We start from the raw sequence: 21,311 nt of genomic DNA, 5'->3' as shown, positions 1-21,311 counted from the left end.
TACTGTGGTATATAGGATTCTATACACAGAATTCTAGACTGGCAGTCATTTTCTTTTAGTGCTTTGAAGATGTCATTCAATTGTCTTCTAGCTTCCATTATTTCTTTTTAAAAGTCAATGTAGAGTCTTATGATTGTTGCTTTGAAAGTAATGTATCTTTTTCTCCTCTGGCCACTTTTAAGATTTTCTCTTTGGTTTTCAGCGGTGTTTTCCTATAAAGTGCCTAGGTGTGGTTTTCTTTCCCTTTTTTTAAATAATTTGTTGTTGTTGTTGTTGTTGTTATTGAGGCAGATTTGCCCTGAGCTGACATCTGTTGCCAATCTTCCTCTATTTTGTATGTGGGCCACCATCACAGCATAGCCACTGATGAGTGGTGTAGGTCCAAGCCTGGGAACCGAACCCAGGCCACCAAAGCAGAACACACAGAACTTAACCCCTAGGCCACCAAGGCTGACCTTCGGTGTGGTTTTCTTTATATTTATCTTATGTGGGGTTTGAAGACCTGCTTGAATTTGTGACTTGATGTCTTTCATCAGTTTTGGAAAGTTTTCATTCAGTATCTCTTCAAATATTGCTTATGCTCCAGTCTCTCCTTTTCTTCTGGGTCTCCATTTACATGAATGTTAGAACTTTTCATCATGTCTCGTGTCTCTTCCACTCTTCTGTATTTTCCCATCTTTTTCTTTTGCATGCTTCAGGATAACTATTTTTCCATGGACCCATCTTTTATTTCCCTAAATCTCTCCTTTGTTGTGTATAATAGATTGTTACCCTTTCTAGTAAATTCTTAATTTCACAAATTTTGGTTTTTTAATTCTAGTATTTCCATTTGATTCTTCTTTGTAGATTCAAAATCCTCATCTCATCATCTCTTAGACATATTAATAATAGTTACCTTAAAGCCTACAGTTGTTATTAGCAAGAGGGTTGGTATGATATAGGATACTCAATTGTAGCAGTAAGCAGAAATATCACCCACATTATTTAAAGAATAGCAGGGAATCTGGATTCTCATATGAAATCTCTTGGATTTTACATGTTGGTCACTGATTTAAATATTCTAAAAACACCCTCAGGAGGCCTATTAAAATGTGTCTTCAGGCTGGATCCAGCGAGTCTGTGACTTCTCACCTAGGTAAAATGAAAGTGGGAAGCAGGCTTTCTCACAGTGTCCCCACAGCCCTGCTTCCCTGTTGAGAAAAGATTCCCTGGGCTGAGGAGAGAGACAAAGAGAGAGGGAGGGAGATGAGGGAGATGGAGGGAGATGGAGGGGAAGCAACAGGGGTGTAGATGCTAATGTGTCTCAGATAGAGGGACTTCATAAGGTCCTGGGAAACAGACAAAAGCTCTAGATGGTTTTGTAGATCTGAGAGCAGAGGGGATGTGTGACCCACTACCAGGGTGGAGGTGGCAGCAAGACACCATGGAAGCAACAGTTCCAGAGTCTAAACTTGTGCTGAATACAGCCTGTAGGATCCCCACAGGCGGCAGAGGCATGACTAAGAGAGCCCCGCACCCGAACGATCCAGGTGGATAGGAAGGCGGGATGTCTTTGCAAAGACTGGATGGACCTCTGACCTCACCCACTCACCACTGTACCCCTTGTCCACTCCTTAGTCACTCTGGCCTCCACACCCTTTACATATTCTAACCAGCCCACCAGGTCAGGGTCTGACCCTCTCCAGGGAATATTCTTCCTTCAGATATCCACAAGGCTCTCCTTCTCTCTTCACTCAGGTGTTTGCGAGACTTCACCTCCCCAGAGAGGGCTCGGACAGGCCTGATCATCCTCCCTGAAACAGCTCACACCCACACACCAACCGTCCACTTTCCATCCCCGTTTCCTGGCTCTGTTTTTCTCCAGCAATTATTACAGTTCATCCTCGTTATTCGAGGATTCAGTACTTGTGAATTCACCTACTCACTAGAATTTGTTTGTAACCGCCAAGTCACTACCCACGGCACTTTCATAGGCATTTGCAGACATGCACAGAGTGGTGAAAAGTTTAGATCACCTAACAGTGCACATTCCCAGCCGAGATCGAACAAGGAGACAACCGCTTTCTTGTTTCAGTGTCTATTTAGTGACACATTTTTTTGCATTTTTCTTGGTGATTTTTCTGTTGAAAATGGCTCATAAGTGTAGTGCTGAAGTGCTGTCTAGTGCTTCTGAGCCCAAGAAGGCTGTGATGTGTGCCTCATGAAGAAAATACATGTGTTAGATGAGCTTCCTTCAGGCATGCATTATGGTGCTATTGGCTACACGTTCAATGTTAATGAACCAACAGTATGTATCAAATAAGGTGTCTTGAAACAAAAACACACATAAAACAAGATTATGTGTTGATCAGTTGACAAAAATGGTATGACCAAAGGCTTGTAGGACCCTAACTGTGTATTTCTGCTGGAGCGGTGTTTCAGTATTTGCTAATTCAGCTACTTCATAGAACATAACTGCTGTGAATAACGAGAATCGACTGTATCTGACGTTACATATTCTGTATTTGTTATCATCTGTCTCTTCCACTAGAAGGTCAGCTCAAGGAGCACAGAGGCTTTGTCTAACCTGGTCACTGCTGTGACTAGAGTAATAGCTGCACATGGTAGGCATGCAGTAGACATTTGTGAAATGAGTGGATGATGGCAGATCAAGCCTGCGCAATAATTATTTTTAATTTCAGGATTGAGAAGGAGTTTAGGAAAGGGTTTAGGAAGGGGACAACTGAGAAAAATATTTGTTTAAAATGAATTGAGTCATGCAGATGTCTCTGGAAAGAGCCAGGGACCAGCATGTGCAAAGGCCCTGAGGCAAGAGCCCTTTGCTTGCCTGATGTATTCAGGGGGCAGCAGGGAGGCCAGCATGGCTGGAGAGGAGAGTTAGGGAGAGAGGGGTAGGAGATTAGAATGGTAACCAGAGAGGATTTATTCACCGCTCCATCCTCAGCACTAAGAAATGTGCCAAGAACATAGTAGGTGGTCATGAAAAATGCATTGAATGTTCACATGTGGCACTTTAATGCCAAAGCTCGTGGGGGGCGGGGGGTGGGTAGAGAAAACCTTGACTAGACAAATTAAGTTCCCCCTACCCGAGCAGAGTGGAGGGCTTGAAGTAGAAATTAAGTAGGGTTGTTAACTTGTCACCAAACAAATGGGGATTGTGACCTCACACATCCTGCTGTCCTGGGCTGAGGCCTGACTGTCGTGAGTGACCACAATGTCCAGGGTGGTGCCCGGCCCACCACCACAGGCCCTGTCCACCATGCTGACCAGCCTGTGGCTGCTGCTCAGCTGTGCTGTCCCAGGGCTGGGGTTCTACATCTCTGTCAGCTGTCCCAGCGGGAAGCAGTGCCACCGGGCCCTGCTCTCGGACAACGACGTCCTCCTGCACTGCAACTCCTCCGGGGCACAGTGGTACTACTTCTTCCTGCAAGACATGACCGGCTGGTCCAACAATTTCCACACCGTCCGCAACGCGGAGATAATGCCCGACGGCAGCCTGCTCATTCGGAGTCCCCCGCCCTACCAGACAGGCCTCTACGAGTGCCGGGACAAGGACAGCGTCCTGGTGGCCCAGTACAGTATCGACTTCCAAGACGTGAGCAACCTGCACATCACTCACAGGGGCCTGGGCCAAAAGCCCCTGGAGAACGAGACGCTGAGCCTGGACGGCAAGCACGTCGTGTTCACCCACTGGGAGCCCTGGCAGGACTGCAACCGCTGCGGGCAGCCGGGCGAGCGCAAACGCCTGGGCTACTGCTACATCGAGGAGCGGCTGGAGGAGCCCCTGCCCTGCGGGCTCTACCTGGGGGATTTGAAGGTGTGGTACCCCCGCCTGCAGCCTGAGATGCAGGTGGAAGCCTGCCACATCGAGTGCAAAGAGTCCACAGTGGCGTACGTCACTTTCGACAACTTTAAGCTCAGTGAGAATTCGGAATCTGCATGGCTTACCTGCCCCTTAGGATCCATCTACAGGTGAAGGAAGCAGGCATTGCCCCCCACCCCCGGCCCCTAGCCGGGCTCTCACTGCCTGGGAACCTTCGAGGTTGACCCGTGCAGGGAGTGGGGGCTCCGTGCGTGACAACCCCGCAGGCTCTCTCTGCTGGCTTCTTCAGATGTTCGTTTGGCCAGAATCCCCTGGTGCCCGTACGCTAATTAGTTACATACAGGTAGAGGAAGGACAGTAATACTTGGGGAGGGCTCAGCTGACTGTGCCCGGCCCTGTGCTGGGTGATGCTGTGGCCATGGCGGTCAGCAGGAAGCCCCCAGCCCGGAGGGAAGGTGGTTCAGGCAGGGATGGGAGAAGCCAGGCGAGAGATAGCGCTGTGCTGGGGGAGGCTTGGACAGCTGTGGGGCTCTGAGGCCTCTGACTCTTCTGGGAGGGTGAGCAAGCCCCGGGAGGAGAGGATGGTGCCCCAGGGTACCCAGCAGGGCCTGCCTCCCTGGGTTCACACTCATTTTCTCGTCTTCCTGCCTGGAGCCCCTGGCAAATCTCCCCTTTGCCTCCTCATCCCCAACCCACCTGCCCCAACCCCAGCAATAAGAACCCCAACCACTCACCGTGCTGCACTGTCGCCATGGGCTGGTCCCCGAGCAAACTCTCATCACGGACTGCAGCCTCCCCCGCCCTCCTCCAGGCCCCAGGAGCTGAGGACTCCAAGGAGGTCATTTACAGACGGGAAACCGCAGCTCGGAGGCACAGTCCTTGCCCAGGGGGATCCATGGTGGGAGGTAGCAGCACAGATCCTACATCTCATGTAGTTGGCCGCGGGGTCCCCTTGCCTGCTTCCCCACGGGTCAGCAGCGGCCGCTCCCTTGCACAGGTCACGCGTGATGGGGGCCCCCGAGTAGCCTCTGCAGCCGCGGGTTCTGCGGAATGTCGCCTCACAGCCTCCATCTGGGTCTCTCTTCCTTGTTTATTCCAGCTGTGACTTCCACTCCTCTCTTTCTCTCACTCTCGTGTCTTTTTGTCTCCCTTCCTCTTTTCTTCCTCTTCCTCTAAGTATAAAAGTAACACCTGGTTCCTAGAAAGCCCCACAATTCAGAAGTGCGGGAAGGTGCACGTGAACCCTCCCCCCATCTAGACTGGGACGCCCACTCCGTGTCATCTGCTGGACGGGGGCTCCCGAGTGCCCGTCACAGGGGGCTTGAGATCAGAACCACAGGGGTGGCCGAGGCTGCAAGAATTGCCCCCGTCTCCAGGGAGCCGGGCGGAGTGGCCGCTGGTGTAAGCTTCCTGTCTCGGGCTCTGCTTCCGCCAGGACTGGGTTCCAGCTCCAGCCCTGCCACTCTGCAGCTCTGTGACTTTGCGCTGTGGCTTCTCTCTGGGCTTGTTTGCCTGTCCGTAGAATAGGGTTGTGTTGGTTTCCAGGGGCTGCCGTAATAAAGTGCCACAAACTGGTGGCTTAAAACAGCAGAAATGCATTCTCTTCCAGTTCTGGAGGCTAGACGTCCGAAATCAAGCGTCCACGGAGCCACGTGCTCTCCGAGATGCTGGGTAGAATCCTTCCTTGTTTCTTCCCGGCTTCTGCTGGTGGCTGGCAATCCTCGCCTTCCCTGGGCTGTGGCTGCCTCCCTCCCATCTCTGCCTCCGCCATCACTGGCGTTCTCCCCGTGTCTCTGTCTCTTCTCCTTTTCTGATAAGGGCCCACGCTACTCCAGTCTGATCTCATCTCAACTAGTTGCATCTGCAACGACCCGATTTCCCAATAAGGTCACAATCTGAGGCTCTGGTTAGAACATGAGTTTGGGGAGGGCACGATCCAGCTCAGCACAGAGGTTTTGCTGGCCCGGCCTCGTGGGGTCATTGTGATGCCTAAGTGGGCAGTGCCTGTGGAGACACGTCCAGCAGAGTTCCACACTGTAATGGGTGTTAGGCATTGCTTGTCTGATTATTGGTCTCGTCGATACAATCTGTTGAGGGTCCCCTCCGTTCCACCACGAGGGGCCCGTACGCGCCTGAATCGCTTATTCACTCACCGTGTTTTCACTGAGCATTTACAAGCCAAGCTCTGTTCCAGGTACCTGGGATGCACTGAAGAACAAAACTGCCCTCATGGGGAAATCCACCGATCACGTGAATAAGATACACAGTATTTCGGGTGGTGATGAGGGCAGGGAGGCGGAGTGGGCGTGGGGGCTGAAAATTTTGAATAGGGAGGCCAGGGACAGCGTCTCTGAGAAGGTGCCTCTCAGCCAAAACTGAAAGGAGGCAAGGGAGCCGTGTGCACTGAGGAGGCAGAGGGAACAGCCAGGGCAAAGGCCCTGAGGCAGGACCATGCCCAGCATGTCAGAGGAACATCTAGGAGGCTAATGTGGCTGTGGCAGAGTGAGGGAGGGAGAGAGCGGAGAAATTGAAGCCAGGCAGGTAAAGGGGGGGGGCACAAATCATTTAGGGAGGGTCCTTGCTAATTCCTCCAAATAACCCTGTGTGGTAGGTATAGTCATGACACCCCCAGTTTTCAGATGAGGAAATGGAGGCTTAGAGCTGGAGGTGTTTGGCCAGGTGGCCCGTTTAGTAAGGGGTGGGGCTCTGAGAGTTCCCGGCCATCCTGCCCCCACTCCCACCTTGTTCACTGTTACATAATACTCCTCAGAGGGTGTGCTCTGTTTGCTATTCCCAGGGAGGAGGGTGCCACCGTCTCAACCTCCTTTTAGTCATCGGTCCCCCTTTTCCCCTGGGGCACTAAAGCCGACCTTGTCCTCCTTTGTAGGCCCATCATCTGGGAAGTCAACAACAGGCCCCTGACCTGGCAGGGCCAGCTGTCTGGCCAGGATGTAAGCACCTTCCTGGACCCCTCCAATGGCGGCAGGCGCCTGCAGGTCTTCCAGCCGGCCGTCTACAAGTGCTTCGTGCAGCAGGAGCTCATGGCTCGATTCAACCCCTGGCCCAATCCCGAGATGCCGGGGACTCCCGGGACAGAGGCCGCTGGACCACGGGAGGCAGAGGAGGCCGGGAGGGGGAAGGCCGACTCCATCCTCAAGGGGCTGCAGCTGATGCTGCTGGCTGTCGCGGTCCTGGGCCTGCTCGGGGTGCTGCTCAGGCTCTTGCGCCTTTCCCAGGGCAAGAGAGGCAAGCAGGTGCTGCTGGTGAAATAAAGCGGGGCCTCTGTGCCTGGACGCCTGGCCTCCGGCGCCTCCATCCCCCGCCTTCCCTTCCCCAGCACCTGCCTGTGCCTGTCCCACGCCCACTCTCGCGTGGTGTGGACTAGGCAGACCCGCGGCCACGGCTAAGGGTGATTGAGCTCCTCCCTGTGCCAGGTCCTGCTCTGTTAACTCAGTAACAATCCATGGTCCACAGATGAGGAAACCGAGGCAGGACTGCCTGTCCGGTGATTGGCGGGGGCTCCAGTTCAGACCCAACCTGCCTGTTCCCCACGGGGGGGGGATGGGTGAGGCCATTTTAAGGGCGAGTCTCTGGGTGTGGGACACTGTAGGCACCTCACTCACCCCAGGGACAAGGGCTGAGATGGGGGCTGGGAGCGGGTAACCCCCCGGCCCCCAGACTGCACTGGGCACTGCCTTTCCTTGGCGTCCCATGCGCCACCCTGTCCCAGCTGCGCCCAGAGCCTTCAGGCTCAGCCGTATCTCCCCAAGTCAGGAGGCGCTGCCAGAGCGGTGGCCCGGGGCAGCTGGACCTGCGTCACCCTTCCAGGCCCTTGCGGTGGAGAGAGCGCCGTCAGACCCCGAGAAGGGGAGACAGGCCCCTCCAGCGGGACAGGGCGCCAGGCCTGGCCCAGCCGACCCCCGGGAATCACCAGGCCTGGCTGTTCCCAGAAACTATATAGACTGTCTAGCAGAGTGCCAGAGTGAGGAATAAAATATTAATGCCTCATAAAATTCACTGGCCTAGTATTCCATTGTGAAGCCAAGATGGGACAGATCTGAAACCTCCAGAACAGACCTTCTGCCACCGAGGAGAGGGCGGAGCTCACCCCTCACATACCAGACAGTGTTGCCAAAACACTTAAGGCGCTGCATGGGGACCAGAGAAGCAAAGATTCCTGCAGGATGGGGGAGCATTGGTGGGGAACTGAGGGGGTCTGCTGGGAAGCAGAGGCAGAGAATTAACAATGATAGTAATAGCAAACATTTGTGGGCCCCCTGGTGTGGTCAGAACTCACATCCTTCACAAACATTATGTCCTCACAGCCCCCAGGAGGCTGGGGTTACCGTGAACCTCACTTTGTAGCTGAGAACATCAGTGAACTAGGGAAGGGGCCAGTGATGGGAGAGGGCAAGGCCTCTGGGCCCCCAACCTGCTCCCAGGAAATCCCTGGTGTCTTGCACCCCCAGCAGCCCCCATGTAGCAGCTGGAGGTGGACAGCACTGAAGGTCACACCACTCACCACCAAGGCTGTCTGTGCCCCACGGGGTCAGGCTGACCCTACGGTGACCCCAGTGATTTTCACCTCCTGGTGTCCTCGCCTGTGTTGTCCCCTCCCCCTCAGTGTGGATGGCACTGTCACTTGCTTCTCACCAACAGAATAGTGCGCAGGCGTTGGGCGTCACTCCCCTGGTTAGGTTATACCACGGAGGACTCTGTCCTCGCTGATGAGAGCGAGAGCCTTGCTGGCTTGATGAAAGAAGCAGCCCTGTTGAGGAAGCCCACTTGTGTGGAGCTGTGGGCAGCCTCTAGGACCTGAGAGTGACAGCCAGCAGAGAGCCAGGGCCTCCATCACAGAGCCACCAGGAGATGAACTCTGCCAACAAGCTGACAGCTCGGAAGCAGATTCTTCTCCAGCGGAGCCTCCAGATGAGAGTGCAGCCTGACCGACACCTTGAGTGCAGCCCAGGGAGACCCCGAGCAGAGGACACAGCCAAGCCCTGTCTGGACGCCTGAACATAGACACTGGGGGTCGTGAATGTGTGTTGTTTTCAGCTACTAAGTGTGTGCCAATTTGACAGGCAACGAATACACCCACCCATGGTCCCCCAGCCCACCCTGAAGCCCCCTGCAGCTTCAGCAGTTACGTGGATGGTTCCTGATATGCCAGTGGCTTCCTAACTCCCCCCAGGGGCCTGCTGGTGCAGGCAAGGGGCTGGGCAGTTGGTGCCCCCAGGAGCAATCCTCACCCATGAGGGGTGGGATGGGGGGACAGACACCCCGCTTCTCCAACCCTGGATGGCACACTCTGAGGCACATTCTCTCAGAGGGTCCCCAGTGGCACCGAGCTCCATGTGGGTTCAGCTGCCACCAGCTCATTGAGGCCCGTGTGTCAGCTCACCCCCTTCCCTGCCTCACTGTCCCTCACTTCTGCTTCCTGAGACTATAGTCTTCAAATATTTTTTCAGCCTAACATTCCGTCTCCTCTCCTGGGACTCCAAAGACGTGAACATTAGACCTGTAGTTGTCCCACGGGTCCCTGAGACTCCGTTAATTCCCTCAATCTCTCTGTTGTTCAGGTTGGAGAATGTCTACTGATCTGTCTTTAAGTTCACTGACTCCTTCCTCTGTAGCCTCCACTCTGCTATTCAGTCCATCAGCGAGCCTTTTACTCTGGTTTCCATCTGGTTGTTCTTTATACCTTCTATCTCCTTTTTGACACTTTCTATTCTAATTTCTATTTTATAAGTATATATATTACTATATATTATAAAATATATATTTAGAAAATATATTTATAAAACAGATATTTCTATTTTAATATTTGTTTTTAGGGGAACCCTAACAGAGACACTAGGGTTGCTAAGTCAATGGCCTATGTGAGCCAAGCAGATAACATAAAAGGAGAAAGGCTGTGAGGACCTGTTGTGATGTAGGAGTTCTTATCCCGGGCTGGGTGGGGAGGGACTATGGGGCTATGTCAAAGTTCTAACTGATTATCACCACGCATGAATGCAGGCCTGGTTCCTCTAAAAGTTTCACGTGATTCTGGAAATTGAGATGTTTGAAACTCTCCAATTTATGAATGTTGGCTCAAAAAAGTTTTCAAACGCAATGCCAGCCAAATAAAACACATCTGCAGACTAAATTCAGCCCACGGGTGTGAGTTGAGGTCAAGTGTACATTTCCACTTCTAATTATTCATTCAACAAATATTTATTGAGCTGGAGGTAGCCAGGGACAGCTTCTCTGAAGAGATGACATTTCAGATGATCTTTGAGTAGAGATCTCGAGGAAGGGTGTGTTAGTTTCCTGTCTCTGCTGTAACAAATTACCACAAACTTAATGGCTTAAAACCACACAAATTTATAATTATACAGTTCTGGAGGTCAGAAGTCCAAAATGGATCTTATTTGGGTCTTAAATGGGTCTAAACTCAAGATGCTGGCAGGATTGGATTCTTCTGGAGCCTCAAGGAGGAGAACCCACTTGCGGGCCTTCTCCAGCCTCTTAGCTCTTCCTGCATCCTCAAAGCCAGCAGCGGAGCATTTTCCAATCTCTCTCTCTGACTCTCTTACCCATGCTTCCAGGGTCACAGCTCCTCCTCTGACTCCGACTCTCCTGCCTCCCTCTTATAAGGACCCTTGGTATTACATTGGGCCCACATACTAATCTAAAATAGTCTCCCCATCTCAAGACCCTTCCCTTAATCACCCCTGCAGAGTCCCTTCCACCATGTAAGGTGACATTGTCGCAGGTTCCAGGGATGAGGAGCAGACCTCTTTGTGGCGCCATTGTTCAGCCCACCACAAATGGTCCCAGGCAGAGACAGCATTTGTAATGGCTCTGGGGTGGGTGTCTGCTGGGTGGATGGAGCTGACTGGGGCAGGGAGGACATCAAGGAGGTAGCCGGGAGCCAGATCGTGTAGGGCCCTGCAGGCCAGGGTGAGGGCTTTGGACTTTATTTGAAGTGAGATGGGAACCATGGGAGGCTTTTGAGCAGTGGAGGAACATGACCTGATGTCCACTTAGAAAGGTGATTCTGACAAGGTAGAGTTCCCTACAGGGAAGGGTCGGGGAAGCCCTCTGGTTGGAGCAGAGAGCAGCAGCCACTCTCCACGTGGCAACTGGACAATGAGGACCTTTCATCACCCAGCAGGAGAAGTGGTCAAGCCGCCCTTGCTACACTTCCCCCACACCTCCAAGTGCGCGTAAGATGCAACTTGCCCCATATGCCATTTTTAGCCATCCTATTCTGCCCTTTTACTTTCTGTATTGTAATTTTTTTCAGACTTCATCTTTTAGAGCACTTGGTTCACAGCAAAATTGAGGGGAAGGTACAGAGATTTCCCATATAGCCCCTGTCCCCACACGTGTCTGGCCTCCCCCACTGTCAACGTCTCCTACCAGAGTGTCCATTTGTTACAAGTGATGAACCTACACCGACACATCATGATCACCCAAAGTCCATAGTTTACATTAGGGGTCACTCTTGGTGGTGTACATTCTATGGGTTTGGACAAATGCATAATGACGTCTCCATCATTGTAGTATCGTACAGAATAGTTTCACTGCCCTAAAAATCCTCTGTGCTCTGCTGTTCATCCCTCTCTCCCTACTAAACCCTGGCAACCACTGATCTTGTTACTGTCTCCATAGTTTGCTTTTCCAGAACATCATATGGTTGGAATCATCCAGTATGTCAACCTTTCAGACTGCCTTCTCTCACTTAGCCACATGCATTTAAGTTTCCTCCATGTTCTTTCATGGTTTGCTAGCTCATTTCTTTTTAGCACTGAATAATATGCCACTGTCTGGATGGACCACAGTTTATTTACCCATTTGGCCACTGAAGGACATCACGGTTGCTCCCAAGATTTGGCAATTATGAATAAAGCTGCTATGAACATCAGTATGCAGGTTTTTGTGTGGACATAGGTTTTCTTTTTTTTTTTTTAAAGATTTTATTTATTTATTTATTTTTCCCCCCAAAGCCCCAGTAGATAGTTGTATGTCATAGCTGCACATCCTTCTAGTTGCTGCATGTGGGACGCGGCCTCAGCATGGCCGGAGAAGCAGTGCGTCGGTGCGCGACCGGGATCCGAACCCGGGCCGCCAGCAGTGGAGCGCGCTCACTTAACCGCTGAGCCACGGAGCTGGCCCCTGGACATAGGTTTTCAACTCCTTTACGTAAATACCAAAGAGTGCAATCGCTGGACTGTATGGTAAGATAGATTTAGTTTTGTAAGAAACTGACACCCTGTCTTCCAAAGTGGTATTCCCACCAGCGATGAATTAGAGTTCCTGTTGCTCCCCACGCTCACCAGCATGTGGTATCGTCAGTGTTCTGGATTTTGGCTGCTCTAATAAGCATGTAGTGGTATCTCATTACTGTTTTAGTTTGCATTTCTCTGATGACATATGATGTGGAGCATCTTTTCATGAGCTTATTTGCCATCTGTATATCTTCTGTGGTGAGGTGTCTCATATTATAATTTTTTAACTTCTCAGGCCTGCTTTTTAAAAAACCCATTTGCTAATAAATGCAATTCTAGCACTTGGCCTTGCTATAGTCCCTCGTATCTGCTAGAGAAAGAAAGGAGAATAAAGAGAAAATATCCTCTTTTTTTTCTGATGCTGCAGAAATGCAGACAAGACTTCCACTAATCTGAGTCACGTTAGTGCAAATTGTGAAAAGGCTTCTTTCACTTGGACACAGCCCCGTACCAGGGAACTGGCTTGGGGATAGGGCGTGGAGTGGGTCCCTACTTGTGCCTTGGCTGGCTGCTTTGCATAGTGCTCACCCCGCACAACTCCGACAGTAACCCTGAATATAGACACTCTCTGCATCATGAAATTGCCCTTGCAAATGTTACTTCTATTGGAGGAGTCCTATAAGGCATTCTGGATTAGTCAGGATAGGGTAGGCTCTGCATCAGTAATGACTAAACCACAGAACAAACACAAAGATTTATTTCCTGCTCCTATCATAATCAGATGCAGCTCAAGGCTTTCTTCCAAGTGGTGACTCAGAGATACAGGCTGCCGTCTGAAGTACGGTTTCCAAGGTCATCACAGCATGGGCAGAGAGAACAGAGAATCAGGTGCGGGGGTTAGGGCCCGCCTTAGACGTGTCGTTTGTTTTGTCCACATTCCGTTGGCCAGAATTCAGTCACATAGCCCCCACATCACTGCAAAGGGAGCTTGGAAATGTGGCCTTCTGTGTGCCAAGAAGAGGAGGTAAATTGTGGGGCATCTGGCTGATTATTGCCACAATCCAGGCTTCAGGATTGTGATCACGTCTTCTGAAGCAATTTCAACCCCTAAAAAAATCTGTAATTCTGATTCCTTGTGGTAATTTGTTGACCTGAGAGTAATATTTAAATTGACATCTCTGAATTCCTAAAACTTATATGTACTCACTGTTTCTTTGTTCAGACATAAGAGGATCGTTGGCACCCATTTCTTATCCCACACGTAGGTAAAAACAAAGCTTTGAATCTGACACAGTCCTATTAGACAAAGAGTTTCAGAGGGTCCACATCCTTCAACAACAGCTCAGGGCACACCCTGTTGGCCTTCCTGATCAGCAGGGGGCTGGGGTTGGCTCTGCCAATCTTGGCTGAGTTCTCTCACATGTTCGGGAGTCAGCCGTCTGTAGGCTGGACCAGGTGCCATCAGCTGGAGCAGCAGGACTCTCCTCCACGTGGTCTCTTTCTCCAGCAGAAATAGACTCCATTTCTCGATGGGAAGAGTGGCAAAGCCACATAGTAAGAATGTATACTGGAGGAGTGAGGGTTGCATCCATTCTGTAATCCCTTCACCAGAGGCAGTGAGTAACTCAGCTGGGATTCTAACCCAGGAGGCACACCGTGTCCACACAGCCTACTCTTCTTGAGCTGTGTCACTTCTGTTCCTTTCCTTAGCTTCCCCACCTCCTCTCATACCTTCCCCATCTGTTAGTTGAACCCCTCAATAGCCTTCTGTATTAGTCACAACACGTTTGTCTGCAAGTAACAGAAACCTAAGCAAAGTGGTTCAAACTAAGAAGAAGTTTATTGGCTCTTGGAATTGAGAAGTCCAGGGGCTGGTTCTGCTTCAGGCACAGTTAGATCCAGGTGCTCATACGATGTCCTCCAAAGTTGTCCTCCTTCATCTCTCTACTCCATTTTCGTCTATGTTGCCTTATTCCTCAAGCAGATGCTTCCCAAGAGGAGATGAGGGCAGCTCCAGGATTACATCACACCAGCTTAGCAACCTCCGTGGAAAGAGCGCACACCTCTCGTAACAATAGCAACAGCCAAGTGCTCACTGTGTGCCGGGCACTGTTCTACGTACTTGGCAGGTGTCAACTTATTTAGTCCTCACAACCCCCAATGGGGTATATACGCATAACCGTCACGCCCATTTTACAGGTGAGGGAACTGAGGAGCAGAGAGGTGAAAATCCCTGTCTAAGGTTACATAGCTAATTAGTGGTGGGGCTGGCAGTTGAACCCAAGCAGGCTGGCTCTAGAGTCCTTGCTCTTAACTACTCAACTAGTTCTGGTAGAAAAGTAGTAATAGCAAACTCTATTCAGAGCAGAGCCCTGGTGGTCTATCTGTTAAGATCCAGCACTCTCACCTGTGAGGCCTGAATTCGTTTCCCTGTCAAGGAATCACACTACCTGTCTGTCTGTCTGTCGGTTGTCATACTGTGCTGGCTGCGTGTTGCTGTGATGCTGAAACCTACGCCACTGGTATTTCCAATAGCAACAGAGTCACCGCTGGTGGACAGGTTTCAGTGGAGCTTCCAGACTAAGACAGACGAGGAAGAAGGAGCTGGCCACCCACTTATGAAAAAATTAGCCATGAAAACCCTGTGACTAGCAGCAGAGCATCACCTGATACAGTGCTGGAAGGTGAGAGGATGGCACAGAAAGACCGGGCAGGGCTCCGCTCGGACAGGGTCCATAGGAGTTCGAGTCGACTGACAGCACTAACAACAAATTCAGAGCAGATATTCTGTGCCTGACACTGGAGCATTGGGATATAATAATAATAATAATAATAATATCCATTTAATCCTTCCAGCAACCCCATGGGTAGGCACTGTTATCTCCATTTTACAGATGGAGAAACTGAGGCACTGAGAGGGTAGATAAGCCTATGGTCACATGTGGGGCAGCTGGGAATTGAACACAGACACTGGGGTCTAGAATCTTCGTCTGCTGCCCCCGGGGCTCCACTGCTGAGCCAGGGGTGAGGTCAGCCTCTGAGAACTTCACGAAGTGAGATGGAGGGAACCCCCAGGACAGCCCAGCACTCTCACTACCCGTGTGTCTGCCTCTCCCTCTCCTCCCCTCCACCCTCTGCCTGGCACAGGTTGCCCACCTGTGGACGGACTGACCTCATGCAGACTGGGCCAGACGGCTGAGCTCAGCCAAACAGGCAGAGGCCGGGCCTGAGTCACCAGCAGGGCTCGCTAGGGCCCAGAGCCGCCGGTGTGAGCCTGTGCCAGGGAGGCGTGGTGTGGCAGGGACGGCACCTGGTGCCACAGGGCAGCTGGGGTTCCTTTTGAGCCCATGACCTTGACGCCCATTAGACTCTGCAGAACAGCCCCCACCCACTGCCCCGACAGGGAGCCTGGGCAAGACACCAAGTCATATTTAATGCGTTTATGGGAAACCAAGACGTGGCTATTTATAGCCTTTTGATTTGTCTGCCAACTGAGAACTGGGTAAACGTAATGACAACTCTCGAGCAGAATCCAGGCGATGCCACTGCTCCTTAACAAGGACGGCAGGGGGCTCTGCCGCAGGGCGCATCCGGTTCCCATGGCAACCTGCGGGCCTGGGGAAACTGAGGCTGGAGAGGGAAGGTCCCTTGCTCATCGCCTGCCAGCCAGGCCGTGGCAGGGCTGGGAACCGATGCAGGTGACTGCTAGCCCCAGCAAACTGCCTCAGCTGCGTGGTCCAGGACCCGGCCATCCACTCCTCTGAGGACAAAACTCTTCTCTCAGTTGTTAGCGGAAATCTCTGGAAACATTCTGCCCGCCTCACGCTTCCTTCTTTCGTCCTCCAGCTCCACCCTTCCTCCGCACTCTCTTCCCTCCTCTTTGATATTAAAATGTTTTCTCCTTTCTTCTCTCTCTCTCTTCTTCGTTCCTTCCCCCTTCCTGTCTTCCTTCTTCCCTTGGTGACCTCTTTCATAGAGGCCATAAGCACAACCCTGACAATAGCCAGCACTGGAGAGGGCCCAGGGGCCAGTTCTCCGCGTGCGGAAACTCACGGCCTCGGCGGTCTCGGATAAACGCCGTTATCGCGCCCACCCGACGGCTCCCGGCGCCCGGGGCGCCCGCACGGGTCAGGATGCCAGCGCGGCTCCCGCGCGCCGCGTCCCCTGTGCCTCTGGGACCTGCGTGGCCCCTGCCCCGGGGCTCTCAGCACCTTCCCCGCCGACGCTGGGGTCGCTGCGGCTGAGATTCAAGTGGGGGCCCCAGAAACGGATCAAGAAAGTGTCCGCCTTTGTGGAAGCTGGTGTTTGACTTATTCTTGCTCACAGAGGAGTCCCCAGTGCGGTGGCCTGTCGTGGGCTCAGGCTCTGTGCCTCAGTTTACCCCCTCACCCTTCTTGGGAGGCCGGAATGAGTGGATACCTGTGTGGGGCTTAGAACAGTGCCTGGCCAAGCGCGTGCTCCATGAACGTTGGCTGTGGGAGCCCTGGCTCCGAGAAGGACCCCGGCCTGTGAAGCCCTTGTGGGTGTGCCCACGTGGACTACTCGTGGCCTCCTGCTTCCAGGCTGGGCCTTCTCTGCAGGAGGCTGTCCAGGCTCCAATGGTGGCCTCCAAACCTCGATCATCGGCCCTGAGTTTGTTGACCCCTCCCCAGACATCATCAGTGGGGTGTGGACGCTCACATGAGTGGGACGTGCAGACCCTTGGGATCTCATGAGGGGATCCTACCAGATTCTGAGATTCGTGGCTTCCAGCCTGGTTTCCTGACGGCCAACATGCTGGTGTCACCACAGTGCCCTGCCACCCTGTTTCCCCCTCCCCCACTTCCTCCTCCAGAGGCAAGAGTGGTCACAGTTCCTCCTCCAGAGGCGAGAGTCACATGCTGGGACTCTTCTGTCACAGTTTCCACATCTTGACAAGATGTTTATGCCTCTGGTCTTTGATTCATCAGTGTTACCCACAAGGCCGTTCGCTGTTGACTTCCTGTCCTGGAAGATGAGGATTCCACCATACCATGTCACTTCTCAGGTAATGATACCACTCAACCTGCCTGGGCCTCAGTTTCCACATCTGTAAAGGAGAATAATAACAGTAGCTACCTCATAAGGTTGTTGTGAGGAGTCAATGAATTCATTGCTGTGAAGCCCACAGTAAGGGTGATGTGTCGGCTATTGCTGTTATTATCAACATCGTCATCATCATTTCTGATTTCTTTTTAGTTTTCTTTGTAACTTTATAATAGACAGATCCCCATTTCTTCTTGCCTGTCCCCCGCTCGGGCTGGAAGGTGGACATCGCAGCATGAGCCTCCGAGGACAGCCTCCTCGGGTACCACTGCAGCGGGAGAGAAGGGCCAGCTGGGCTGTCACCAAGAATGATCCAGACTTCTATCTGGTTTGAGCCACGGCTATTTTGGGAACCTGGCATAGCAGTGGACACCATTTCCAAACCATACATAGGCTTTTATTTTTTCCCTAACATTTAATTGTGAAAAATTTCAAACCTACCGAAAACGCAAAGGAATTTTACCATAATACCCACATACCCATCATCTAGATTCTACAACTGTTAACACTCTTCTATATTTGCTTTATCACACACCTATCCCTCTATTTATTCATCAGTCCATATGATTTCTTTAATTGATTTAAATAAGCTAGAGTGAAGAATTGTAAAGCAGACATCAGAACTCGTAACCTCAAAATGTTTCAGGTTCTTGTCACCAACTAGAGTTCAATGTTTACATTTCTTTTCTGAGTAAAATTCGCACACAGTGAAATGCACACATCTTAACTGTGTTTGCAGAGCTTTGACTGCTGCAGAGATGATGTAATACAAACCCCTATTAAGATAAAGAACTTTCCCGTCACCCCATAAAGTTCCCTTGTACCCCTTCCCGGGTAATCCCCACCCCCACTTCACCCCCAAAGGCAATCATGGTTCTGATATTTTTATCCATTTACTGTTAAATTATCAGGGTCGATGACACATACGTTCTGGAAGTGGCCTTAATTAAATTTTGTGGGTTGGTGGCTACAGTTGAAAAAAAATTCCCTGTTCCCTTCTGCTGACTATGGGGACCATAATCAACGCTGTAATGCCAGCAGTGATCGGGTCTGGAGGGGACATGGGGCCCTCAGAGCTGACAGCCAGGACCACGCCCGGCGAGGTCGAGCCCTGAGTGGGTCGCACTGTCTGAATTCCTGTGCCATCTCGTGTGCATCACTTACCCTGGGTGTATCTTGTAGGATGCTGTTGGCTGCAAGTGAGGGAAGAACAAATCCCAAACATCTTAAAAAATAAGGGCCTTTATTATTTTACAAAACAACTAGTCCCACCAAGGTAGGGAGGTTCTACAGTGGTCACTGGGTCAGTTGAATGATGTCCCCATGGACTAAGATTCCTTGGCATGTTGGCAGCATCATTCCTCAAGGTGGCAACGTGGCTGCTACAGTTCCAGCCATCGTTTCCTGTGGATGCAAAACATTACAACCTTATACTCCTTTTGCTGAAATCCTACTCTGCCCATTTCCTTTCCATATTTGAAGTGTTTAGTCTCTCTGACTTTGCTTTTGGTACTAACTAGTGGGATTCCAAGTCTTGACGTTGACATTCCAGCTCTTATAGGTTCTTCTAAAGGCTGGTGAAAGAAATTACAGAAAGATAGTAGAAAAATTATCTTTCTTTGCAGCTGAGAAAATCAGACACTCTTCGGCATCATAAAACTCCTGTTGCAAATATTCTTTGTAGGCCACAGGGACTTCAGAGATGACCGGTACATCTCGGGAAAGGACACTTCACCCCCACCCCAAATCTGTAATTGTGATTTGTTGTCTTACCTAATTTGTTGCCCTGGGAGTTGGCATGTTGATTCTGAACAGGATAAAGATTTGTGAGTTTTTCTTTGTTAAACTAGAAGAATGTTGTTACCACTCCCTCTTTCCCCACGTGGATGGAGGGCAGAACCAAACACAGACTCTGTCGTGATCCTGCTTTGGACTGAGAGCTCAAGAGAGTCAAATTCCGTGTCAATCAATGCCCTCACACTGCCGCGCTTTCTGCGGGAGGCAGAGAAAGGAAGTTTCTTTCCCCTGCATTGCTTTTGAAGAACAAAAACATTTTCCCCCAGAAACCTCCTGCTGACCCCTCCCCAGCAGATTTCCCCTCACGTCTTCTTGGCCAAGAGTGTGTCACAGCCCCTTCCAGAACCAGTCACCAACAAGGGGACCAGAGAACTGCGACTGACTTAGACTGCTGTTCCTGGACACACGAATGGAGCTAATAAATTCAGGGCTCTGCCTACAGAGAAGAGGGAAGGAAAATGGATTTGCTTATTAACAATGCAGATTCCTAGTCCCCACTGCTGGCTGCCTGGCTCCTTCTATAGCCACCCCTCCTCCCGTCTGGCACTTTGATTCTGCTTTTCTGTCTCAGGTTGAACGAACCACAAACACTCGAATAGGAGCCTCTAGAGGGGAAACAGCTTCAGAGTGAGGGAAGCACCTGCCCACATCCCTCAAGGGGAAAGTACCCAAGCTTGACTGCCGGCACATCTTTGAAGATTTATCATCAATCAGGTCTTCTGTTGCAAGTGACTGAAACCCAAACTAGCTTAATTAAGCACAAAGGGAACTTATTGGCTCTTGTAATGGAAAAGTCCAGGGGGAGTTTGGATTTCAGGTATGGCTGAATCTAGGTGCTCAAACAATACACTCAGAACTGTGCCTCTCTCCCTCTCTCACCTCTGCTTTCCTCAGTACTCAGTTCATTTTCAGGCAGGTCCTCTGCTCCCCAGCAGCTCAAACCTTATATCCTACCAGATAAATAACCACGGCAGAACAAAAATTTGGCTTTCTGGGTCATTCCAGCAAAAGTTCTGCAGCTGTCTCTCATTGGCTTTACTTGGATGATGTGCTCATTTCTGGAGCTGGGGAATGAGGCTGGCTCCATCCAATCTCACAGACTAAGAGAAGGGAAGGATGGTTTCCAACGAAAAATGAGAAGGGGAAATGAATGCCCATCAGGCTAATATATCTCCTATATATAGAAAAAGAGCACCACCCTCTCCTATTTTATCACGAAGAGCAGCTCACCTGCTAACAGGGTCATAAGGGGCTGAATTAGCTGGGGGTGGTCAGGGCAGCCATCTTGGAAGAGGCAACAGTTGGAAGCAGAGCCCTGATGGATACAAGACAGTGTTCCAGCCAGAGGGACCTGCCAGGGCAGGGGACCTGAGGCAAATCAACATTTGATGGATGAGTGGATAAAGACGTGACGGAATGGATGGATGAATGAATAGATGGATGAATGAATGAATGCAGGCGGGAACTGCATACAGGGAGCCCCGTCTTCCTGCTCAGAAGGAACCCACGAGCCCTCGCGGTAATGGGGGGCTAGAGCTGGACTGCAGACCCTGCAAGGGAAGTGGGGAGAGCAGACACTGCCTGAGAGGAGAGGGGAGGGGTGTTTGGACGCCCCAAGAGCCAGGAAGAGGAGTTGACAGTGGACCCTACCTGGGAGACCACGCCCCACATCCCTCCTTCCACACCGGAGGCTCCGAGGCTCTGGGCTGCCCTCCCCCAGCCCGAAGCTTCCTCTCCCCCCCACCCCCTTTATCCTCCTCCTGCCTCATTCTCACTTCCCCTTTTCTGTTCCTCAAACATACCAAACTGTTCCCACCTCAGGGCCTTTGTGCCTGCTGTTCTGTCTGCCTGGAACTTCCTTCCCCAAGAGCCTTGCAAGGCCGGCTCCTTCTTAGGCCTCAGGGCTCAGCCGAGTGTCTCCTCCTCGGAGCAGCCCTCCCTGACCACCCCACTGAACTACCCGCCCCTCTGCCCCTCTGCCCCACAGCCCTTTCCCAATCACACCCCCCAGCTTTACTTCCTTTCTGAAACTTTCATGTTTGTGCACCGGTTGTGGTCACAGCTGTCACCCCAGTGCCCAGCACAAATCCTGGCACAGCGTAGGTGCTCAGAGGCCTCAAGAGCCAGCAGCTCAGAGGCCCTCAGTGCAAGCAGCTGTGCTCCCTGTCTGTCCCTCCCAAAGTGATCATGGCCTCTCTGTGCCTCAGTTTCCTCCTCTGTAAAATGGGCATAACGATAGACACAACCTCCAAAGACGACCTGTCTAAGGCACCCGGAGCACGTTGAGCTCGGGTCACAGTAGGTGTCAGCCACTATATTGTTATTATTACCACCCGGGATTGTTGTGAAGTCGCTGGGAGGGAGCTGGGCCCCATGGTTACCTGAATACTGGACTCTCCAGGGTCCAGATC

At 51.4% G+C, this 21,311-nt stretch overlaps 1 protein-coding gene and 1 long non-coding RNA gene across 2 annotated transcripts; one reads left to right on the top strand and one right to left on the bottom strand.

The window, feature by feature from the left end:
* The first annotated feature begins 3,086 nt into the window (after nt 1-3,086).
* Nucleotides 3,087-7,096, top strand: LOC101399599 (protein FAM187B-like). The gene is made up of 2 exons (XM_004439757.3): nt 3,087-3,972; nt 6,711-7,096. The coding sequence occupies exons 1-2, from the start codon at nt 3,215-3,217 to the stop codon at nt 7,093-7,095; spliced, it is 1,143 nt and encodes a 380-aa protein (XP_004439814.2). The 5' UTR covers nt 3,087-3,214; the 3' UTR covers nt 7,096.
* An 11,233-nt stretch (nt 7,097-18,329) lies between these two features.
* Nucleotides 18,330-20,806, bottom strand: LOC147912909 (uncharacterized). Its single transcript, XR_015549612.1, has 2 exons — nt 18,877-20,806; nt 18,330-18,507 (listed from the first exon to the last, which is right to left on the bottom strand). It is a non-coding gene; the product is annotated as an uncharacterized LOC147912909 (long non-coding RNA).
* Between the last annotated feature and the right edge of the window lie 505 nt (nt 20,807-21,311).

The sequence above is a fragment of the Ceratotherium simum genome, chromosome 33 (assembly GCF_057802395.1).
Source record: "Ceratotherium simum simum isolate JZ-2026a chromosome 33, ASM5780239v1, whole genome shotgun sequence".
Taxonomy (NCBI): Eukaryota; Metazoa; Chordata; class Mammalia; order Perissodactyla; family Rhinocerotidae; genus Ceratotherium; species Ceratotherium simum.
The sequence above is the reverse complement of the archived record's forward strand: the minus strand, read 5'-3'. Positions and strand labels throughout refer to the sequence as shown.

Excerpts from the sequence above, each read along its gene's own strand:
- LOC101399599 (XM_004439757.3), top strand. The coding sequence starts at position 3,215 with ATGTCCAGGGTGGTGCCCGGCCCACCACCACAGGCCCTGTCCACCATG. Across the intron at positions 3,973-6,710 it reads CCCTTAGGATCCATCTACAG|GCCCATCATCTGGGAAGTCA; the intron begins GTGAAGGAAGCA and ends CCTCCTTTGTAG.